The sequence below is a fragment of the Leptosomus discolor genome, chromosome 12, assembly GCF_034619465.1.
Source record: "Leptosomus discolor isolate bLepDis1 chromosome 12, bLepDis1.hap2, whole genome shotgun sequence".
In the NCBI taxonomy this organism is placed as follows: domain Eukaryota; kingdom Metazoa; phylum Chordata; class Aves; order Leptosomiformes; family Leptosomidae; genus Leptosomus; species Leptosomus discolor.
The window spans coordinates 19577188-19596344 of NC_141402.1; the positions used below are offsets into that span (position 1 = coordinate 19577188).

The window sequence follows — 19157 nt, forward strand, 5'->3', positions numbered from 1 at the left end:
GAGGGGAAGGGAGAGTTGCTGCAAAATGTTGAAGACCAGGGGCGCGAGTACATACTTGTATTAACATCTTCCATCCCTGGAGCTGCAGTAATTTGCATGACATTATCTACCTGGGATGTTGCTATGGTTATCACCATACATAAGTAATTACCAGGGCAAATTGCACATACAGCGCACAGATTCATGCTGTCAGAAGCAAAGGATCTTTTTATACACTTCAAAATGTAAATGTCTGAAAAAACACTAATCACAAAGATTCCTGATAAAAGAAAAACTTTAAGACTGCTCTCAAGTGATCTAAAATTGTTGTTAACTACGCTTATTGACAATAGTACCTTAAGGGCCAACTCAGACTATGCCCAGGTGAGCCAGACACTGCACAGGCTCAGTAGAAAACAGGTAGAAACAGTAACCACTCGTAGTAACCAGAAACTCATCGGTAGAAACAGTAGAAAATCCCTGCCCAAAAGGTTTACAGCGCAATCAGATGAGAAAGGTAGAGAGCAAGAAAAGCGGTTTATCACACAGAGCAAACAAGGTTGTCAACCTCATGGTATTGGCATTATTATTTTGGGTAGATTATGTCAAGAAACTTGCTTTGGGCAAGCTAGGCACAAACAGATGAAAAGAAGAGAAGGAGGAGGTGTGACGCAGACCACGCTCATGCAAAAAAGAAGAAAAGGGACATGGTGTTGGGATGAAGCAGCTATTCAGGCCAGGCCAAAACAAAGTCTAATCAATGGCATTCTCTGAAAGTTCCCCCATTTCCCCTCCCGCAATGTTTCTGATGCTATTTGCAGGTGGGGATCTGACTGTGCTCTGATCTCCTCACTTCTAGTTTCCCACAGGAGCTGAGACAAAAGTTACCATCCCTCTACAGTTGTACACCCAAGCTGAAGACAGCAACTAACACCTAGCAGAATTTGGCTGAAAATACAAATACAGGGTATCTAATGCTAGATCATCCAAAATAAGTTAGACTAGAAAGCTCATTCTGAAATACTGCTACAACTACGTTTCCAATAAAATAGAGCAGCACTGTATACAAACAGCTTCTATTGGTGTCAGTGGAAATTTTTCAACAACTTTGATGAAGGTGCTCTGTGCCCTCAGGAAAAGACAAGGTTTTAAAAAGCAGTGCTGCTGCTATGATCTGAATAAAGCACATTAGGCTAACTGGAATGTAAACTATAAATCTGGAAAATATAAAATATATTTCTATAATTTAACTTGAGGTGACATACATTAGTCTTATATCCATCCAAACAAATCATTTGTTCCATGTACAGAGAAATACTATAATTTAGTTATTCTGGATTTACAGAGTATAGTAGAATTGAGGAGGATAAAAACCGTTCTGTCTTCCACTTGTAGCTTCTCTGAACAACAAGTTCTTGCAGACATTCATCTTTACCTCCTAATAACAAGAGTTCTCATCAAAGATCATCATTTTCCCTAACTGAGCTGCAGAATACATCTTTTCAGTGCTGAACTAGGCTCTAGTCCCAGACCCAGCCTTTCACAGTTCTCCCTGGGAAGCCGGTCAGCCTGCCATGCTGCCCCTAAGAACGATGGTACTTCTCTACACTTGCCACTGGTAAGTTCAGCTCACTTGTTTCAGCATCCAGCCCCAGAAAACCATCAGTCCCTGATAACGAAGTGCCACCATAAGAGCCTGGACTGCTGAGTTAAATCTACTCTCTCATTCCTCCAGGTTGCCTCAGGGGACTATTAATCATAGCTACAGGAAACTCTGAAATGTACTCGATTTGTTGATGAGGAACCCAGTGAGTGTATCAGTGCTTTACCTAGTTACGTAGGGATCTCTGTGTAAACGGAGCCAAGCTCCATGAGGTACTGCTTGTAAGCAGGAAATAAACAAATTAATTTTGCAAAGGAAAGAACAAGAAAAGTATCAATGCCAGGACAAGTGTGTCTTTGCGTGATGGTCAAGAATGCTGCACAGTTCGTAAAGATTTAGACAAGGAAGATTTCAAGCAGTTTTGCAGGATGACTTTTTAACCGAGGATATATTTGCACTCTAAGAACTGTTAGACGCTACATCACTCATACTTTCAGTATATCCTTTCAGTCCAAACTATGACCCAGTCTTTAGGCCTGAATCTCATTGTAGTTTCAATATGGACTTCAAATGTAAGTAAGATTACACAAAGGTCCTTACTTGGAAAGCTACACTATTACACCATCAAGTATTTTGACTATTTTAGCGGATGAGACTTGAAAAAACGTACTGATAGAGATAATATGCTCTGAGAAGAGTTTTGCTACTGAAAGCACGATGAGAACATGTACAAGCCAGCAGGCAATCAGAAAACATGGCATCCCTTAGGGATCATTTACATGGCCTCAGGAAAGGCACAGTTAATGATATCCAGAAATACTGACTAAAGATGCAAGATATAAGTGTACCCTCGTTAGGATAAATGCAGACTGAAGACAAAGTAGGATGTGAAACAAATTGTCTCGAGCTTTGTCCAGGTAACTACACCCACGTGATAACAGGCATATTGTAGCTCTAAGTATGTTTCAAACAAAATAGTTTGTTGACTGTAAGTTTATCAGTGAAAGGGAAAGTAAATATGTGAAGAGCAAAACGCAAGACAGAAAAAGTGAGATAAATATTGTTAGATTCAGGGGAAAAATGCTATAAACAGTAAGCAAAGCTCTTTGATTTGCACTGTTTTCCAGCCCATAAAACCCTAATATCTGCCAGCATTTCATTAAAAGCTTATAAACTACCCAGCATGCCTGCTGCTGCATAAATGTATTGCTAAAAAACATTATCGATGTTGCAGACCTGGTATTTTGCAATGTTTCAAAGAAACCTTATGTATATGAAACTCAGAGGCATTGCTGTAAGAAGTGTGGATTACAAAACCAGCACCTAAAATTCTAAACCTAATTAATATTAACCATTCACTAGCAGTAGGTTTCTCTCAGCAGAGGTGTTCATAGTAATACTAATAAAACAGAAAATACCAACATTTCAGAGAAAATTATTCAGTATTTTAAGAAACAAGTGTTGTGGATAAAGGATTTAAGAGGAAACTTCTACCATTTTGTGAATTGAGTAAAAGGAGCTGAAGGCATGACTTTCCACAGAGAATTGAGAGTTCAAGGTGTTTGATGAGTTCACGATAGCCCAACAGCAAAATCTGTAAACGTTAATCTGAGTGATACAAAAATATGGCAACAGTAAGACTGACCAGATCAACAACTGTTTTGACTGAACATGCAGTCTATTCTCAGCATTAAAATCTAACACTTCAGCTCTCTAAGCACAAGTAATTGCAATATCTTTCCTTTTCCACAAAAAGTCACATTGGATTAATCAAATTTTTATTGTTATTACCAATGGTCTCAAACCAAGTCTGGAGGGATCAGAACATTCGTAATTTCCCATCTTTCATAAGATCATCACATTTCAGGGCTCGCTCACACTTGGACCCAAACACAGGGCAAAATTAAAATGTTCCGATGGCCAGAACCCACATCCCCGAGGCAAGACCTCCCAACGCCTGGAGCTTTCAAATGAACGCTGACGGATGCACTTAGCCCACTCTGCATTACTCTTACACTGCAGCTTTTCTCACAGAAGCAACTCCAAATTGTTCTGACAACAGAACACATAGATTCATTTCCCACATCCCTCAAATAACTTCATATTCCTCTGCTACTAAGATCAAACACCAAGCTGATGTTTGATTACAACGCTGATGGGGTGAACGGAGAGTAAAACATACCTGTTACCCATGCAAATGACTTGACCTCTTAACTAGCAGCACACTCCAGCACCATGCGGATCGAGAAGTGGTGTGGTTTAACCCCAGGCAGCAACTAAGCCACACACAGCCGCTCACTCACTGTCCCCCGGTGGGATGGGGGAGAGAATCAGAAGAGTAAAAGCAAGAAAACTCATGGGCTCAGATAAAGACACTTTAATAAGCAAAAGCCGTGTGCCCAAGCAAAGCAAAGCAAGGAATTCATTCACCACTTCCCCTCGGCAGGCAGGGGTGCAGCCAGCCCCAGGAAAGCAGGGCTCCACCACGTGTGACGGTTACTTGGGAAGACGAACGCCATCACTGTGAATGTCCCTCCTTCCTCCTTCTCCCCCCAGCTTTCCATGCTGAGCATGACATCACGTGGTATGGAATATCCCTCTGGTCAGTTGGGGTCAGCTGTCCCTGCTGTGTTCCCCCCTCAACTTCTTGTGCACCCCCAGTCTGCTCGCGGTTGGGGTGGGGTGAGCAGCAGAAAAGGCCTTGGCTCTGGGCAAGCCCTGCTCAGCAGTAACTAAAACATCCCCGAGTTATCAACACCGTTTCCAGCACAAATCCAAAACATAGCCCCATACAAGCTACTAGGAAGAAAATTAACTCTACCCCAGCCAATACCGGCCTGAGAAGGTAAAAATTCACACCTCAGCACAGCCTCACCTCACCTCTGGAATAATATTATAGATGTAGCAATCAGGGACAGGAACATTAGAAGACTGAGACACAAAAGAGAGCTGTATCTGAGTTAGTGCATAAATAACAAGATTCCTGAATATGCAAAGGAAAACTCTGGTTTACAGGTATATGCTTAATACAAAAAACCCCAAACAATAAGAGCATTGCATCTCACTAGCTTTGTAAACTCAAACGCAGCTGGCATGATCAGCTGAACCATTTTCAAGCTGCCGTATGCATATCGCAGCTCTCACCAAAACAGCACTGACGCGCACCTAGAGGACAGTCTATCCAGGCCTAGAGCAAAGGGCAGCTCGTGTGACTGAAGGGAAAAGGGCTCAGTGTTTCATGCTGTCTAAACTCAAGTAACAAACCAACATATAGACTGTTTAAATGTTTGAAATCTGCTGCTGTCGCCAATGGTTCTGAAGCAAAAACACCCCTAGCCCTGCATGGCCCTTGTTCACGCTTTGTGTGAGTCACAGAAGGCAGGAAACAGCAACCGTGGAAGTCTCTGACACCACCTTTTTGCTGTCATTACAGCCAAGCCCTGTGCCAAGCACGGTTCAGCTACACATGAGGTTTAGGTCAAAAGGATGTCTACCAGGATACCAACAGTGGAAGGGAGGTAGTGGTCTGGTTCAGCGTCTTGCACGTCAGCAATTGTGGTACAGCCAAAGGCCACATCATAAATGCGGTTTATATACTCTGTGGGCCGGGCTGACAAATCAGGCACTGCAATTTGAAGCTAGCAGTACCCTCAGGTCCAAAGCGATGACAGAGAGACAAGCCCTGGTGGTGACACTTACCTGCATGGTCCGGCCATACAGTTTAAAACAGGGCCCCTCAGGAGTGGGATCATTAATGTATAACATGTTGCACACAACGATGGTCCTCCCTAGCAGTGAATTAAGGATATAACGGAGAAAAAGGGGTTATACTAGGTGCATGTTTCATTGAAAATGGCTAGAGGATTTTACAAACTTCAGCAAAACAAATTGTAACTTAAGGAAAAACTGAAACCTTTCTCCCTGCTAAATGTTTTGGGCTCGCTCTCCTGCAATTTTCAGGATCCTGAGTGCGCTTCCCGTGCAGCGATAGCGATGCTGTTATGATAAATATCCCCTGCGGGAGCGCTGACAACCTTTTGTTTCTACATTTGTTGGGTAACGCTCAAGACAGAGCCACAGGGTTTGTTTTTTTCCCACTTGTAGCCTTATTGTTACTTGCCTCGAAAAGAAAAAAAAAAAACAAACCCACAAACCATGGCTTTGTCCTTTCCTAACCAGCCTGGGAGGTCAGCGGGAACCACGAGCCCCGATGCGCGGGACGGACAAACCACACGGACCGAGAGAGGCAGAAACGAGCCGCTGTTCTGCGCTGACGCGGCTCCCAGCCGAGCGGGCTCGGCACGTCGGGGTGACGAGCGAGCGGCAGCGGGCTGGGAGCGCCCCGCTCCGCTCCCCGCTCCGCTCCCCGCTCCGCTCCCCGCTCCGCTCCCCGCTCCGCTCCCCGCTCCGCTCCCCGCTCCGCTCCCCGCTCCGCTCCCCGCGGGCCCCCGCCGCCCTCCCGCGGCCCTCGCCGCTCTGCAGACGTGGCGCCGGGCCGGGCCGCGCTGCCCAATCGCGTCCGCCCCCCGTGACCGGCCGGGGGAGGAGCGGGGCCGGGCCGGCCGCGGGTGCGAGGGGCGGGTGCGGGGTGCGGGGCCCGGCGCCGGGCAGCGGAGGGGTGCGGGTCGCCGCCGCCGCGTCGGGACTCTGGGAGCGGGGCGCCGGCGGGGCATGGCGGGCGGCGGGGCGGCGTGGTGCCTGGCGCTGGCGCTGGCGCTGCTGCCGCTGCCGGGCGGCCTGGGCAAGCCGACGGCGCGGCAGGAGCGGGCGCGGCCCGGCGCCGCGCAGCACGAGGACCGGCCGGGCTTCCAGTACGACCACGAAGCTTTCCTGGGCAAGGAGGAGGCGCGGAGCTTCGACCAGCTCAGCCCGGAGGAGAGCCGGGAAAGGCTGGGGTAAGGGGGGGGGGGGGGGGCGCTGCGCCCGGTCGCGACAGCTCGGCGGCCTGCGGAAACGTGGCAGGGGGAGGGCCCGGCGGGGCGGCCGCGGGAGGGGGCGGTGCGGGGCTGCCTTTCCCCGCGCCCGAGGGGCGGAGGAGGGGGCTCGGCTTAGCGGGGGAGAGGGGCTGGAGGACTTTGGGCGCCGCCTGCCTCGCTCCGGCTCCCCGGTAGCGCCCAGTAGCCCCGCGGAGCCGGCGGTACGCCGGCGGTCAGGCTTCGTCCGCTCCCCGCTGGTTTTGGAAACGAGCACCCGACGGTTCACCACCTCTGCGTTTTTCTCTCCTGCCTTTTCCTAGTCCTACAGCGATAAGCCTCGTGGAGCGAACTGCCGTATGTGGTGCTGTGCCTGGTGTTGGACAGACCTCACCTGCTGCTGGAGGGGTTTGCTGCTACAGCTCCTTACCTCTGGGTCATTTGCCGGGACCTCATTAGTGTGAATCGAGTTTGAACCGTTCCTTCTTTACAGCTCCATTTACAAGTCCACTTGAAGCCATCTTCCCGCAGCTTTTCCACTTGTGACGTCTTTGCCCACTCTCTTACAGCGTTGCTCGTGCTTCCATGCTGCTCTTTGTGCCAAGAACAGTCTGTGCAACAGTTGCCTTACTGTACTACTTCTACCTCCTTTACACCTACAGGAAGGCAGATCACTAATTAGAACTGAGTTTAACAGTAGTTAAAGAAAGATCCTTTTATGTAGTTACTAACAAGAAAATAGTTTAAAATACCTGCTTGTTCTAAAAGATAACGTTTGCCTTTGCTTCCCTTCCACGGGGAGTGGTAGTTACTCGTACGTCTGTCTAGTTCCATCATAATTCTTAGTGCAGTATCACTGTTATCTTACCAGCTAACCTCTTGATCGCTCTGGAAGCTGTCACAGTATCACAGAATGGTCAGGATTGGGAGGGACCTCTGGACACCATCTAGTCCAACCCCCCTGCCAAAGCAGGTTCTCCTAGAGCGTGTTGCACAGGACTACATCCAGGCAGGTTTTGAGTATCTCCAGGGAGGGAGACTCCACAACCTCCCTTGGCAGCATACTATTTAAGTATATCTCAGTGAGTAAACAGGTAAAGTGGTTGTCAGAAATGACTAATGTGATCCACATTGTTTCAAGAAGGAGCAAAAGAAACCATGTTCTCACTTAGTGTACGTGGTCTGTGACTTAGACTCTCATAAAGCCTCTCACTAAAATGAACAGGCCTTTTTAAAATTGTACGTACTTACACCAGTATGGACATTTCACTTGGGGGTATAATTTAACAGTAGAGCTGTTCTTAAACAGTTTTTACAAACGCTAACTCAGCAAGGGAAGAAGCTTAACTTTTCACGGTCTCACTGTGTGTACCTTGGAGAGGTGACAGTGGCACGTTAAGCTATAGCCACAGTCAATAACCTTTTAAATAGAGGCAACTAAAGTGTCCCTCTGAGGACCAAAGCCCACATTGTGGGGTAAGCACTGTGCAGAACATCGGAGATGTGGTTCCTGGGGGACCCTGTGGGAAAGTTTCGTAACTTTCAACATTTCCTAACCTTGTCATTTCAGATTGCATTCTGGGAGGTAGAGGAGAGAGAGAATTTTTAAAACATTTCACTTTTTGTTGTGGTTTAATAATCAGATATACTGAAAAAAAACAGTTTTGTTACAGGCAACTTGTGCAGTGAGTGAGGGTTACGCATAGTGTCACTTCACAGCAAGCGACTGGCTTTTAGGAAGAAGACAGATTTAATGAAAAGCTATTTTTAAATGCTTTCTAGGAAAAAACAGGAACGTCTATTCTGCTGTTCTAACCAAAGTGCATGCTGCTGCATTTGTAAGTCGTTTCACCTTGCTCAGGGAGGGTGGCAGCACATTGGTCATCCCAGTGGCCAATGCTGGGATTGGAATCCCAGGACCGGACAGCAGTCCTGCAAAGGTACTCTCACCTTCTCCCAGCAAAGAAAAAGGAGCTAGCTAATATACAGAAAAAGCCCTGCCAACTCAGCTACCTGCAGCCTCAGTGGAGGGGCAGCTGCGCAGGATGATCTTGGTTTGAGATCATGTCACATACCAGCCCATAATCCTGTCATGGCCGGGGAATGCACCTGCCCTTATGACAGATTCCATGACAGGGGCATCCCTTCTCCCTGTCCTCCTGCACTGGATCACCTGACAAGGGAAGAATCACCCGTTGCCCACCCACGCGTGGTACCACAACTTGCCTGGCTCTGGAGAAGCATGACGTAATCCTGGTGCAGCATCCAAGGGCGGCGTAGGACTGGAGATGGGCTAAGGAGGAGGGGAGCAGGGCTGCAGTCCTCTGAACCTTCTCCCTGCCATTTGTGATGTCATTTGCCTGTCGTTTTCAGAGAACATAGAGGATGGTTACAGATCCTCACAATATCAATGTTTCTGGTTTTTTTGTACACACCAAGGCCAGAGTTTATCAAGATACAGTTGTACACACATCAGGTGCAGAGGGGAAGCCTTCCTCTTTCAGCCACTTAATAGCCATGATTTACTTGCCCCAACTTCATTTCACCACCAGATGTCTTTGCAGACTGGCAGCTTAAATCTGGGTAGTAGCAGGTTGTGTGTACCAGTTACATGTGCCCGTTAGCTTTTTCATTATGAGGTGGAAAACTAATACTGACTGTAACCCCACCTCAGTTAAAGGGAGAAAGCTAAGCTTTCAGGTATCACACACTTGTGCGTGTAAATTCCTGTGTGCAGGCTGGCACTTTGTGTCTGTTAACGTGCTCCTTGAATTTTTGCTGTGTTCAGTAAAAGCGTTAAGGCTTTGCAGACTGATCAGTGTACAGTTAGCTCTGCTACAAAACTTAGAATGATCCTGAGCCATTTTACAGGTAATTATCACTATAAAAAGCGAGGTGCACAGTCCATACAATAGCTTCTTACCTATGCCTCTGGGAGCCTGTAGACAAGACTGTTTCTTTGTCCCCGTCTGCAACTGTGAATCAGAGTGAAATAGTGCACATGGATGCAATGGACCTCTAAAAACAGATGAAAAAGAAGAGGCATGAAACATTTTCTGGTAAAAGGTCCTGACTTCTTTCATGTTAAAAATACTGAAGAGCTACTAGCAGAATCATTTATTACAACTAATACATTTAACAATAGAAAGAAATACCAGCTAAACCAATTAAATTCGTTGTGGGGCAACTCTATTGATAAGTACAGTCCATCGTGCAGTGAAAGAGACCCTTGGCAATCAATTCGCTATGAGATTTATACAAAAGCGGAGAGGTTTTCCAGTCAGTTAATTCATACTTTACTAATTCAGAAAGCAAATTCAGCAGTCCCTTGCCGCCCCCCCCCCCCCCCCCCCCCCCAGATCAGAAATAGCATGTTCATAAATTCAGTTTGATACTATCGGACTCACAAGATCGCTGGAAATTCAGCAGAAGCTGCTGCTGTTATTTGACGTTACTTGACACTTTCATAGCTAAGGCTCAGGAAAAGACATCGCTTCACTAGTTGAGCCGTTCCAGTTGGCCAGGGTTGGTTTCTTTGCAGAGAACCGTGGTGAAAGAATACTTAAAAGTACAGAACTTACAGAACTTTTCCCTCTGTCCTTTGGCTGCCTAGAGATTTAAGGAGGTCACCTTTTGAATCTCAAGTCAGGATTTAGACAAGTCAACTCATGCCCTTACGGTGTCTTAGAAATGACATAGAACTAGTCCATAGGCATGGTGGTTGAGCCTATGGGGAATGGTCATTCAGATTATCTCGAGCTGGCCACTGGGTGGTCACAGAACTAGGTGCAGTGCAACTACAGACAGTTTGCTCCTGTACCTCACAAGCGGTGATGCAAGGGTTAAAACTGCTGATGTGCCTAAAGCCAACCTGGATTGCAAAAGAGGCGTGGTGCTAACTGCCCCGGTTCCAGGAACAGGGTACCTAGTTTTCCACAGGCCAGTGCTCAGAATATAGTAATGTTATGACAAGCTTACCTTCAAGATATGGGATTAAAGCTGCATTCTTATTTTAGATAAAGGTTTTTATCATCTGGTCTACCACTGTAGCTGGGACAGAAGGCACTTTTACGAGCTCAAACTCAAACTGGCAGCATTTAGCAATTAACAGGCATCCCTTGAGAGATCTATTGTGGAGAACCTAAATGGTAGAGAAAAGCATTGCCACTTCTTTTTTTTTTAACATAGTTTTTCGGGTTGGTTTTGTCTGCAGCTGCGTGCAGAACTTTTCAAAGCTGGACATTTCCCTGGGAGCACACCAGTACCTCTCACTCCTGCTGTTTTCTACAGGACTTGCGGCTTGCAGCTTCACACAAGACAGTGGCTTGTATCCCAAGTGCCAGCAATGACTGGAGGCCTGCTTCAGACTAACTATTGCTTTAGCAAGTAACAGGCATTCCTAGAAACACAAGTGATAGTACATTTCAGTGGGAAAGAAAGAAAAGAAGTAGGAGTGGAGGGACAGGAATGGAAGGGAAGTCTGTACGTGGTGCACATGCCCAGCATCACAAAGCCATATAACTCACTCCACCCTAGTGTCAGTCTGCTGGAAAGCCACCAGAGAAACCGCAGGTGTACATGAAATCTTAGATATTTGACCTGGTTGCCTGCAGCAAGCTCCACTACAGGCTTTCTCCCAAAGTGAAGTGAAGTGTCTCCTTCTCTGAGCCCAGCACAGCCACTCCCTATTGACGGTGAAGAACAGGTCCCCCTAAGTTAGTAGATACAACCTAGGAAATCCAGGTGTTACTGAGGTACTTTGTTCACTAATTTTGATCATGCGAGTTGCATTTCAATTATTCGTAGCAGTATTGAATAATGAAGAGAGACATATCCTTGTAAGATAATCTGCAAAACGCAGGAGAGCCTTAACCAATAGGACAGCTTTATAAGTTTTGGGCATTCCGTTTTTGTGGAAAGTCAGGGCCAGATAAAGATTGCTAAAATTGCACTGACATGCAGTTTGTTTTCTGTCAACACTTAAGGATGCTGGTCTCTTTTTACAGGAAGATTGTGGATAGAATAGATGACAACAAAGATGGCTATCTCACAACAGAAGAATTAAAGAACTGGATTAAACGGGTACAGAAACGCTATATCTATGAAAACGTGGCTAAAGTTTGGAAAGACTATGATCTAAACAAAGACAATAAAATTGCCTGGGAAGAATACAAACAAGCCACATATGGTTATTATCTCGGTAAGATAACATTTTCAGAGTATATGCTCAGAGACTATTGAGATTACAAGGTATGGTTTCATGCCTTGCAGTCAACAGGCGCTTGGTGTCACATTTAGGACTTTTGCAAAATCGCATCAAATTTTATAGGTGCTCAGAGGTCAAAAGCACTTCTTAGTTGTTTATTGCAGCCGTTTCCACATGGGTCACCAGCACGCAGAATGTTTTGTAGAGGATTATTAAATGCAGTGACAAAGCTGAATTCAAGTCTCCTCAAGTTAGAAATATATATTTTTTTTAACATTCAAAGTGGTACTTTAATTAAAAAGTAATATAAGGTGTAAATAACCAGTATTTAACTCAGTCTCTCTAAAAACTTAAGAATCTAGATGCTAAAAATTTAGACTGGGTCTGAGCTATAGCAAAATTATTGGTTAAAATAGTTCTTGCAGAATAACGTGTTTCAGACTGTGATCAACTGCAAATGGAAACTGTAACAAATCAGGCAAAAGAAACGTATTAAAACATATACCTGAATCTTTTTCTGCCCCCCCCATTCCTTTTCCTTTTTATAAGATAACGAAGGGAAAGGAGGAGAAGAGATTGCTTAAGCTAAAGGGCAATGCTGACAGAACAATCAATCAGTATTAATTGACCATTTATACTTGCTGGAAATGAGAAAACAATACCTACCTACCATAGAGGCAGTTTCTGGAGCAAGCTTCCAGTAGCAGTAATAATTCCAAAGTGTACCTTAGGTTAAAAATGAGCTTATTATGTTTGTGGAAGGAAATATTTGACACGCAATCCCTGCAGCAGTATCCCTGGGAGCCCTTCTCAGTCCTTTTTGCTCTCTGTAAGGCTCCCCAAGATCTGGAGAACAACTACAACTTGTGGTCTTGTGTTAATGCACACTTAAAATTCCCATCTGTGATTCCTGGCCTAGTCTTTTTCAGCTGTGTTTGTCTCCCAGCATGTGAATTGTGAAGTTGTTATGAGTATTTTTCACGTTTGAAGTCAATTTAGTGATCCTATTTTAAAAATTATATAAAATATCATTCGTTTTATGCCACTGAACACCCTGAAAAAATACCATTGTTTTAAACTGAAAATAATTGTTAGGTTCCCTGTAGCAGAGGCATAGAGTTAGATAATTTCAGTCAGTCTGCCACCTTCTGAAACCACTTCTCTTTGTTTTGCTTGGTTTTTGAAACTGAAAAGTTGTGTAGATCATACCGATTCCTGAGAAGAATAAAACTTGTGTGAATGAAATCTACCCCAAATACTGCCTAAGCAGTGCTTATAAAAGCAGATGGGAAAAAAAAAAATAAACCTGTGAAGGATAATACACGTTACTGCAAAATCCGTTATCCTGGATTGCAACAGAAGGCTTAATCAGACATTTATGTATACTACTAAGTCGCCTTTAAAAATCAAACCAAGTACTTGACGCCTGAATTTAAGACTTCACAGGAAAGAGAAGTTCCATTTTAACACAGCAGCTATTCTGGCAATAAGCCTTTGTATTTCTAGTCTCTAACAGCAAATTGGGGTGCCTTGTTGTGTTAATATGTTTTAAAAGGAGCATACTTCTGAGATCATCTTGATTAATTTGCAGAAAATCCAGCAGAATTCCAAGATGCAACTGAGCAGCACAGTTTTAAGAAAATGCTGCCCAGAGATGAAAGACGATTCAAAACCGCAGATCTAGATGGAGACTTAGCTGCCACTCGTGAAGAATTCACTGCTTTCCTTCACCCAGAGGAGTTTGAGCATATGAAAAACATCGTTGTCTTAGTAAGCAGAGAAAAACCAATGCCATTATTTTTACTTTTGTATTTTGGATGAGCTTTGAAGTACTTCTCTAACCTTTCCATGCCGGGTTTAGAAAGAGACACACACATAATAGCTAAGCAGGGAACAGAAAGGGATGCCTTTCAGGTAATTGACTTTATTTAGAGCTCTCAGTACAGGAAAGACTTGTTAAATGCACTTAGACAGCTCCTGAATGGAATCAAGAAACAGTCTTGGGGCATGGACTTACACCAAAATAAAAGGAAGGGTATGCTGACACGTGGCACCTAGGAGTTTGATGCAAGCTTGAATCTGCCCCTAATTTAAAACTTAAGCATGGTGTCCAGTTCCTTCATGCAGGGATTTTTTTCCATGTGAAAGTATATTCATTGCATAAACAGCAATCACACTGGAGTCAGTGAGAGTATATTTGCATGTGTACAAGGGCAGGTCAAGGCCTCAAAACGTTAAATGATCGAAGAGGCGAGTAGCCAGAATTCTCAGTTCTCTCTTGATTACTTTGATACAAAACTATTTTGCAGGAAACCTTAGAAGACATAGACAAAAATGAAGACGGTTTTGTGGATCAAGATGAGTACATTGGTAAGTGTTGAGATTTGTTTCTTACATAATCTACAGTCTGTTTGTCTGCCTTCTCTCAAATTTACAGCAGTATTAACAACCCAAAGATGAACATTCCTGTGCTCCAGCTCAACTATTTTAAACAAACCATCCAACCTACAAAGTTTAATTTCGTTTTAGGCAGATAGCAACATCACCAGCAAAAGGTTCCTCACACCTTACAGCATAAGATTCTCCTCTTATTCTTGTGTAATTTGGCTAAGAGGGTCTGGAATAATATTTATCATGACAGGAGTATTGTCTGTATACTTGACCACATAAACAGCTTTTTGAAATTCAGGAGGATCAGAAAGTGAATTAGTCTCTTCCCAAGTTTGAATGGTACTTGACTATGCAAAATAGCTGGGAAGCACCCATTGCAAAAAAGAAAATTCACCTTTTTTTCTACTTTCCTAGTTTAATTGGTAAGTAAAACCCCATACTTCTCTAATGGTGATGCCATTATGTTTCTTCTAGAAATAGAAGATGCATTAAAAATAAACTGTATAAAACCAGCGCTAAGATTTAAGATTCTCAAAGAAGGTGTGAAGCGTGTGAAAGTTGACAGTGCGTTACTTCAGTGGCAGAAAGAGAACAAAACGGGAAACGTCAACAGCAGATCGGTTGCAGTTAATTTGTACAAACTTCAGCCACACCAGGCAGTTAGCCGCCGCCTCGCACTTAGCCCTGTGAAGGCAAAAGGGAAGCAGGACTGGAGATCAGCAGTACACGATATGTTTTAGCCTTTTGAATCATTGTGATGATACCAAAAGCTAAGTTCTGCCACTGATGTTTTAAATCAAGAAAGTAGCACCAGGAAAGCATGAGTGCAAACTCAGATGAATCTTTCTGTTTCTAGTGGTGCTATAAAGATCGCTTCACAGCTAGTCAGAGGAACGATATACACACGTTAATTAATGGCAGGGGGGGTTCTATTCCTTGTAAATTATATTTAGCCTCAGAATGTGAATGCTATTCATTTATGACTGAAATAACAGAGCAGCATAATTTCCACAGTAATTTCAGTTCATTCAGTGACATTACCTACATATAATTATAAGGTAATTGTCAACATTTGTTACTGTGTGAGTGCTGGTTTTTCTTGTCTTCTATAGATAGGAACATAGAATGTTCTAGTCACGATCACCCCACATTGGCAAGGATGATAAAAATCAAATTGACAGGACATGTCAGTTTCTTCAGTTTCTTCAAATAAACAATATAATTTGCACTTTAAAAAATGAAAAAAGAAAGTGAATGTGTTGTCTCAAGTTTTCTTTATGAGTTGAGGAAAACTATGGTTAAAGTATTCCTACTTCCTTTTTTCAGATGCGATTTTTTATGGAGTGGGGTTAAAAAACAAACAGAAACCCAAATCTCGTCTTTGGTAATTTATAGGGAACAACAAAAAGAAGTCCAAAACTTTCAGTCTCTAGATCAGGTATTTGATGGGGAAATCTGCTGAAGGTTATAGAACCTTCCTTCCTCATATTTTGTCTTTTACAAAATTTGGTTTAGATTTTACACAAACGGTGAAGCAAAGTATCCCTAGTCACGTTAAGCAGAGAGAACTAAATTCTTACTGTGCAGAAACAGAGTATTTCAGGGACACTCTGGACAGTTCTACCAGTAGAATGCTTCAGCCTAGTGTACATGCTTACACTGCAGCGTCAGGGGAGGTTACTCCTAGATTTGCGGCCACCATTTATACTTCCTATAGATAACCAGCCAGCCTCTGGCCCTGAGACCGTCCATGTGGGGTGCACTTTTCCTTAGCACATCCTTGAAAACCAGACCAAAAGGCATAGGAGTAGCAGGCTTTAATTATAGAAATGTGGAAGGCTCGAGGAATAAGCAGTCCTGATGAGCAGCAGACAAATGATTTGCTATAGTGACCAGAAGAATAAAGTGGACACACTACCCAATGTTTGGAAGGCCTATGCTGTAAAGATCAGTTACAAATTACTTCTTTTAATAATCACTGCTACTCTCCCAACTCTGTTTATACAGACAGCCACTGCCACTTTGGCATTTTCCTACTGATGCTTCTTAAATGTAGCACAGGACTGACAGACAGAGGCGCTCACGTCTGTAACCTGTGCATCCTGTGTCACAAATGGTGTTCCCGCCCAAGGTGCCAATCTGTAACCCATTTGGATAAGTGCACTGCCTGCGGTTTCTTGCACAGAATGCGCCACTGATCATGACTTCGAGGTCTTTTTCTGTAGAAGAATACCTTCTACTGGAGTGTGCTACAGCACTGCATGGTTCAAAAAGGAGTCATCTACTAAGATGAATTTCTCTTACACGGAGCGCTCTAAAAGCAGGACAAAACCATTCAACTTCTGCTTAGCAATTTTTGTTTTCCTAAGTTTCACCTGTGCCTTTTTTCCCTTACCCACTCTTTGCTGGCTGGAGTCTGATCTTACCCACAAAGGCATTTGCTGGCAGGGACAAGATAAAATTGGGGTTCCTTTCTGCCCGTGTGACTGAGCCTAGCACTGAAGCTAAAGATCCTTAAAGCATTTTTTTCAATCTGAAGTTCACTGGATGACCACCTTTGAACACGTTCACCTCTCATGTTAGCCTCACCAACCGTGCACAGTTAGGATACAAGGGTGATGTAAGAATGGACAGAATCACCAGCAGGGAAGAAATGGGCCCGAGAGAAGATACATGCAGCTACTCTGTTTACACCCCACATTTCATTTTCTGTACAAAGAAACGCTGCAAAGAGTGAAAAGTTTAGTCGTCCTCTGAAGAACACTGTGCAAATGTCTTCAGTTTGTGCATCATTTGCAAATTAAATATGACTCGAGTGAAACCTTTGTTTCCTCTCCAGCTGACATGTTTGCGAATGAAGAGGGTGGACCAGAGCCTGACTGGGTGATTACAGAGCGTGAACAGTTTTCAGATTTTCGTGACCTCAACAAGGATGGAAAGATGGACAAAGAGGAGATTCAGCACTGGATTCTCCCACAAGACTATGATCATGCACTGGCTGAAGCCAGGCACTTAGTCTATGAATCCGATGTAGACAAGGTACTTAGTGTTCTAGTGCTTTTTCAAAAAGTTATATAAAGTGTTGTGGTGGTTTTAAACATACCGGCTTGCAAGAATTTATTCCTCATAACTTTTCTTATTAGTACACTTGAAACAGAGTTTTAGAGGCTAGAATTGCTAGTGCAATGTATCAATGCCAATGTCAGTTGGTAGGGTTAGAATCACAAAGTAAAAGTAGTAAAACACAGTTTATTAGCTCTAGAAGTCCCCTCAGCTTTCATTAGGTTAGATAAAAAGTTATTTATCATCTTAAACCTGGAAGTAGAAATACTCCTTTTCCTTTTAAGAGTGGTCATAGCTTTTGTATGCCAATTTAGACTGCAAGAGAAAAAAATATAAGATACAGTACGTAGGAGGTAGCAAAAAAACCCCAACCCATTTCTGTAATCAAACACGTGGGAGATTAATGGTTCAATAGATCCCAGATGGTGATCTTCAGAAGTGTAATGTGAGCAAAGCTGGAACCTGAAAAGCCAAAACGCTCTTACGCAGAGAGTGTGTAAGTTGCTAACAAAAGCAACCATCTTCAGAGTACACCAGAGGATTCTCATTTTTGCTGTCAGGAAGGCAAAACCAGACCACAGGCCAAAACTGTGTACTAGGTAGCCTGTATACGTTTGGCAGGGAGTTAATTACAGAGAACTTTCAATTAGCATTTTGACCCAGCTGAAGCCAGTGTGACTTCTGTTGTCTATTGAGGTCCAGATTTCACTCACCATGACAGCTACAATGATTCCTGAACCTGCAGTCTGCTGCTCTGAGGAGCTGTCTGTTTCCAAGGGCTCTTGTAAGTCTGTGCTGGTGTGTCTTTTAGCTTTGAAAATGTTCTCACAGAGGTTTTATTTTCCTCCCATCAGGATCAAAAACTTACAAAAGAGGAGGTTCTAGACAACTGGAATATGTTCGTTGGAAGTCAAGCTACTAACTACGGGGAAGACCTCACAAGAAATCATGATGAACTATGATACAGTATACCAACCAGCATGCCACAGACCTTTTCTCAACTTTACTGAAGTCGCCGTGTCCATTCCCTCCTTTTGGAGAAGATGGGCAAGGGACACACTCACAAACAAATGACTTGCATTAATATATTTTTAACATGCCAGCTTATTACCTCAGAAACAGCGTAGAAATAGCTTTTTACTCTTTTCACATGGTTAAATACAGTATCTAATTACTACGGGTTTATTTTGGAAAAACTAAAAAGGTAACTTTTCTTAATAGAGTAGAGCCTAACCTGGAAAAGGCACTTCTAAAAACATAATTGCAAGGATCTTTAATAGTGAAATATTTTCTTCAAATACCCACTTTTACTATAGCGAAATGCAGCTAGGATTAGAAAGAAACCTAATGTTTAAACAGACTTAAGTTATTTAGTCATCTTTTTTTAACAGCATATAACAATTTAGAGTTATGCTTTGACACTCCTATCCAGAGAAAAGGTTTGGCACAACAAGATCCACAACCCTTTTCTCCACACTGTTTTTCTCTCCCAGTTTGGGCCAGAGGTGCTGCAGAAAGTATCCAGCAGCCCTCTGGTTCATAGCTTTACAAGTGCAACATGTCTAACTGGCCCTTCTCTGTAACCCCCATCACAGTGCAGAGACAGCACACGTGGCCCCACACCCGGTGCCGGCATTCCTCAGCGAGGGTTGTAGAGTTCATAGTGACAGCTGCTCCTTCTGACAACAGAATAACACACAATTGTTTGTGGGCGGTTGGTTATGCTCTTTCCTGGGAGGAATTATGCCACATGGAGCATAATTTGTCTCACGCTTTTCGCACTTTACCCAAGCCATACTCTTGTTCACACAGTGTGAATGGCAGCAGTTCTGTGATGGAGAAAGAATGAGACATATCACCCCTCTGGGCCTTCTGTCTTCTCTGCCACGTAAGAGGACAGATTTATGTGGCTAAAGTTCTGATTTTGTATGTGTATTCGTATAAATACGTGTTACTGAAGCAACTACATGAAGACAGCTTTCCTTCCAAAGAAAGGGGTAAG

General features: G+C 43.7%; 1 protein-coding gene across 1 annotated transcript; it reads left to right on the forward strand.

The window, feature by feature from the left end:
* Positions 1-6250: 6250 nt before the first annotated feature.
* RCN1 (reticulocalbin 1) lies at positions 6251-18117 on the forward strand. The gene is made up of 6 exons (XM_086472130.1): positions 6251-6477; positions 11502-11695; positions 13293-13471; positions 14011-14071; positions 16932-17131; positions 18010-18117. Exons 1-6 carry the CDS (start codon positions 6254-6256, stop codon positions 18115-18117), a joined length of 966 nt encoding a protein of 321 aa, XP_086328256.1. The 5' UTR covers positions 6251-6253.
* The last annotated feature ends 1040 nt before the right edge of the window (positions 18118-19157 follow it).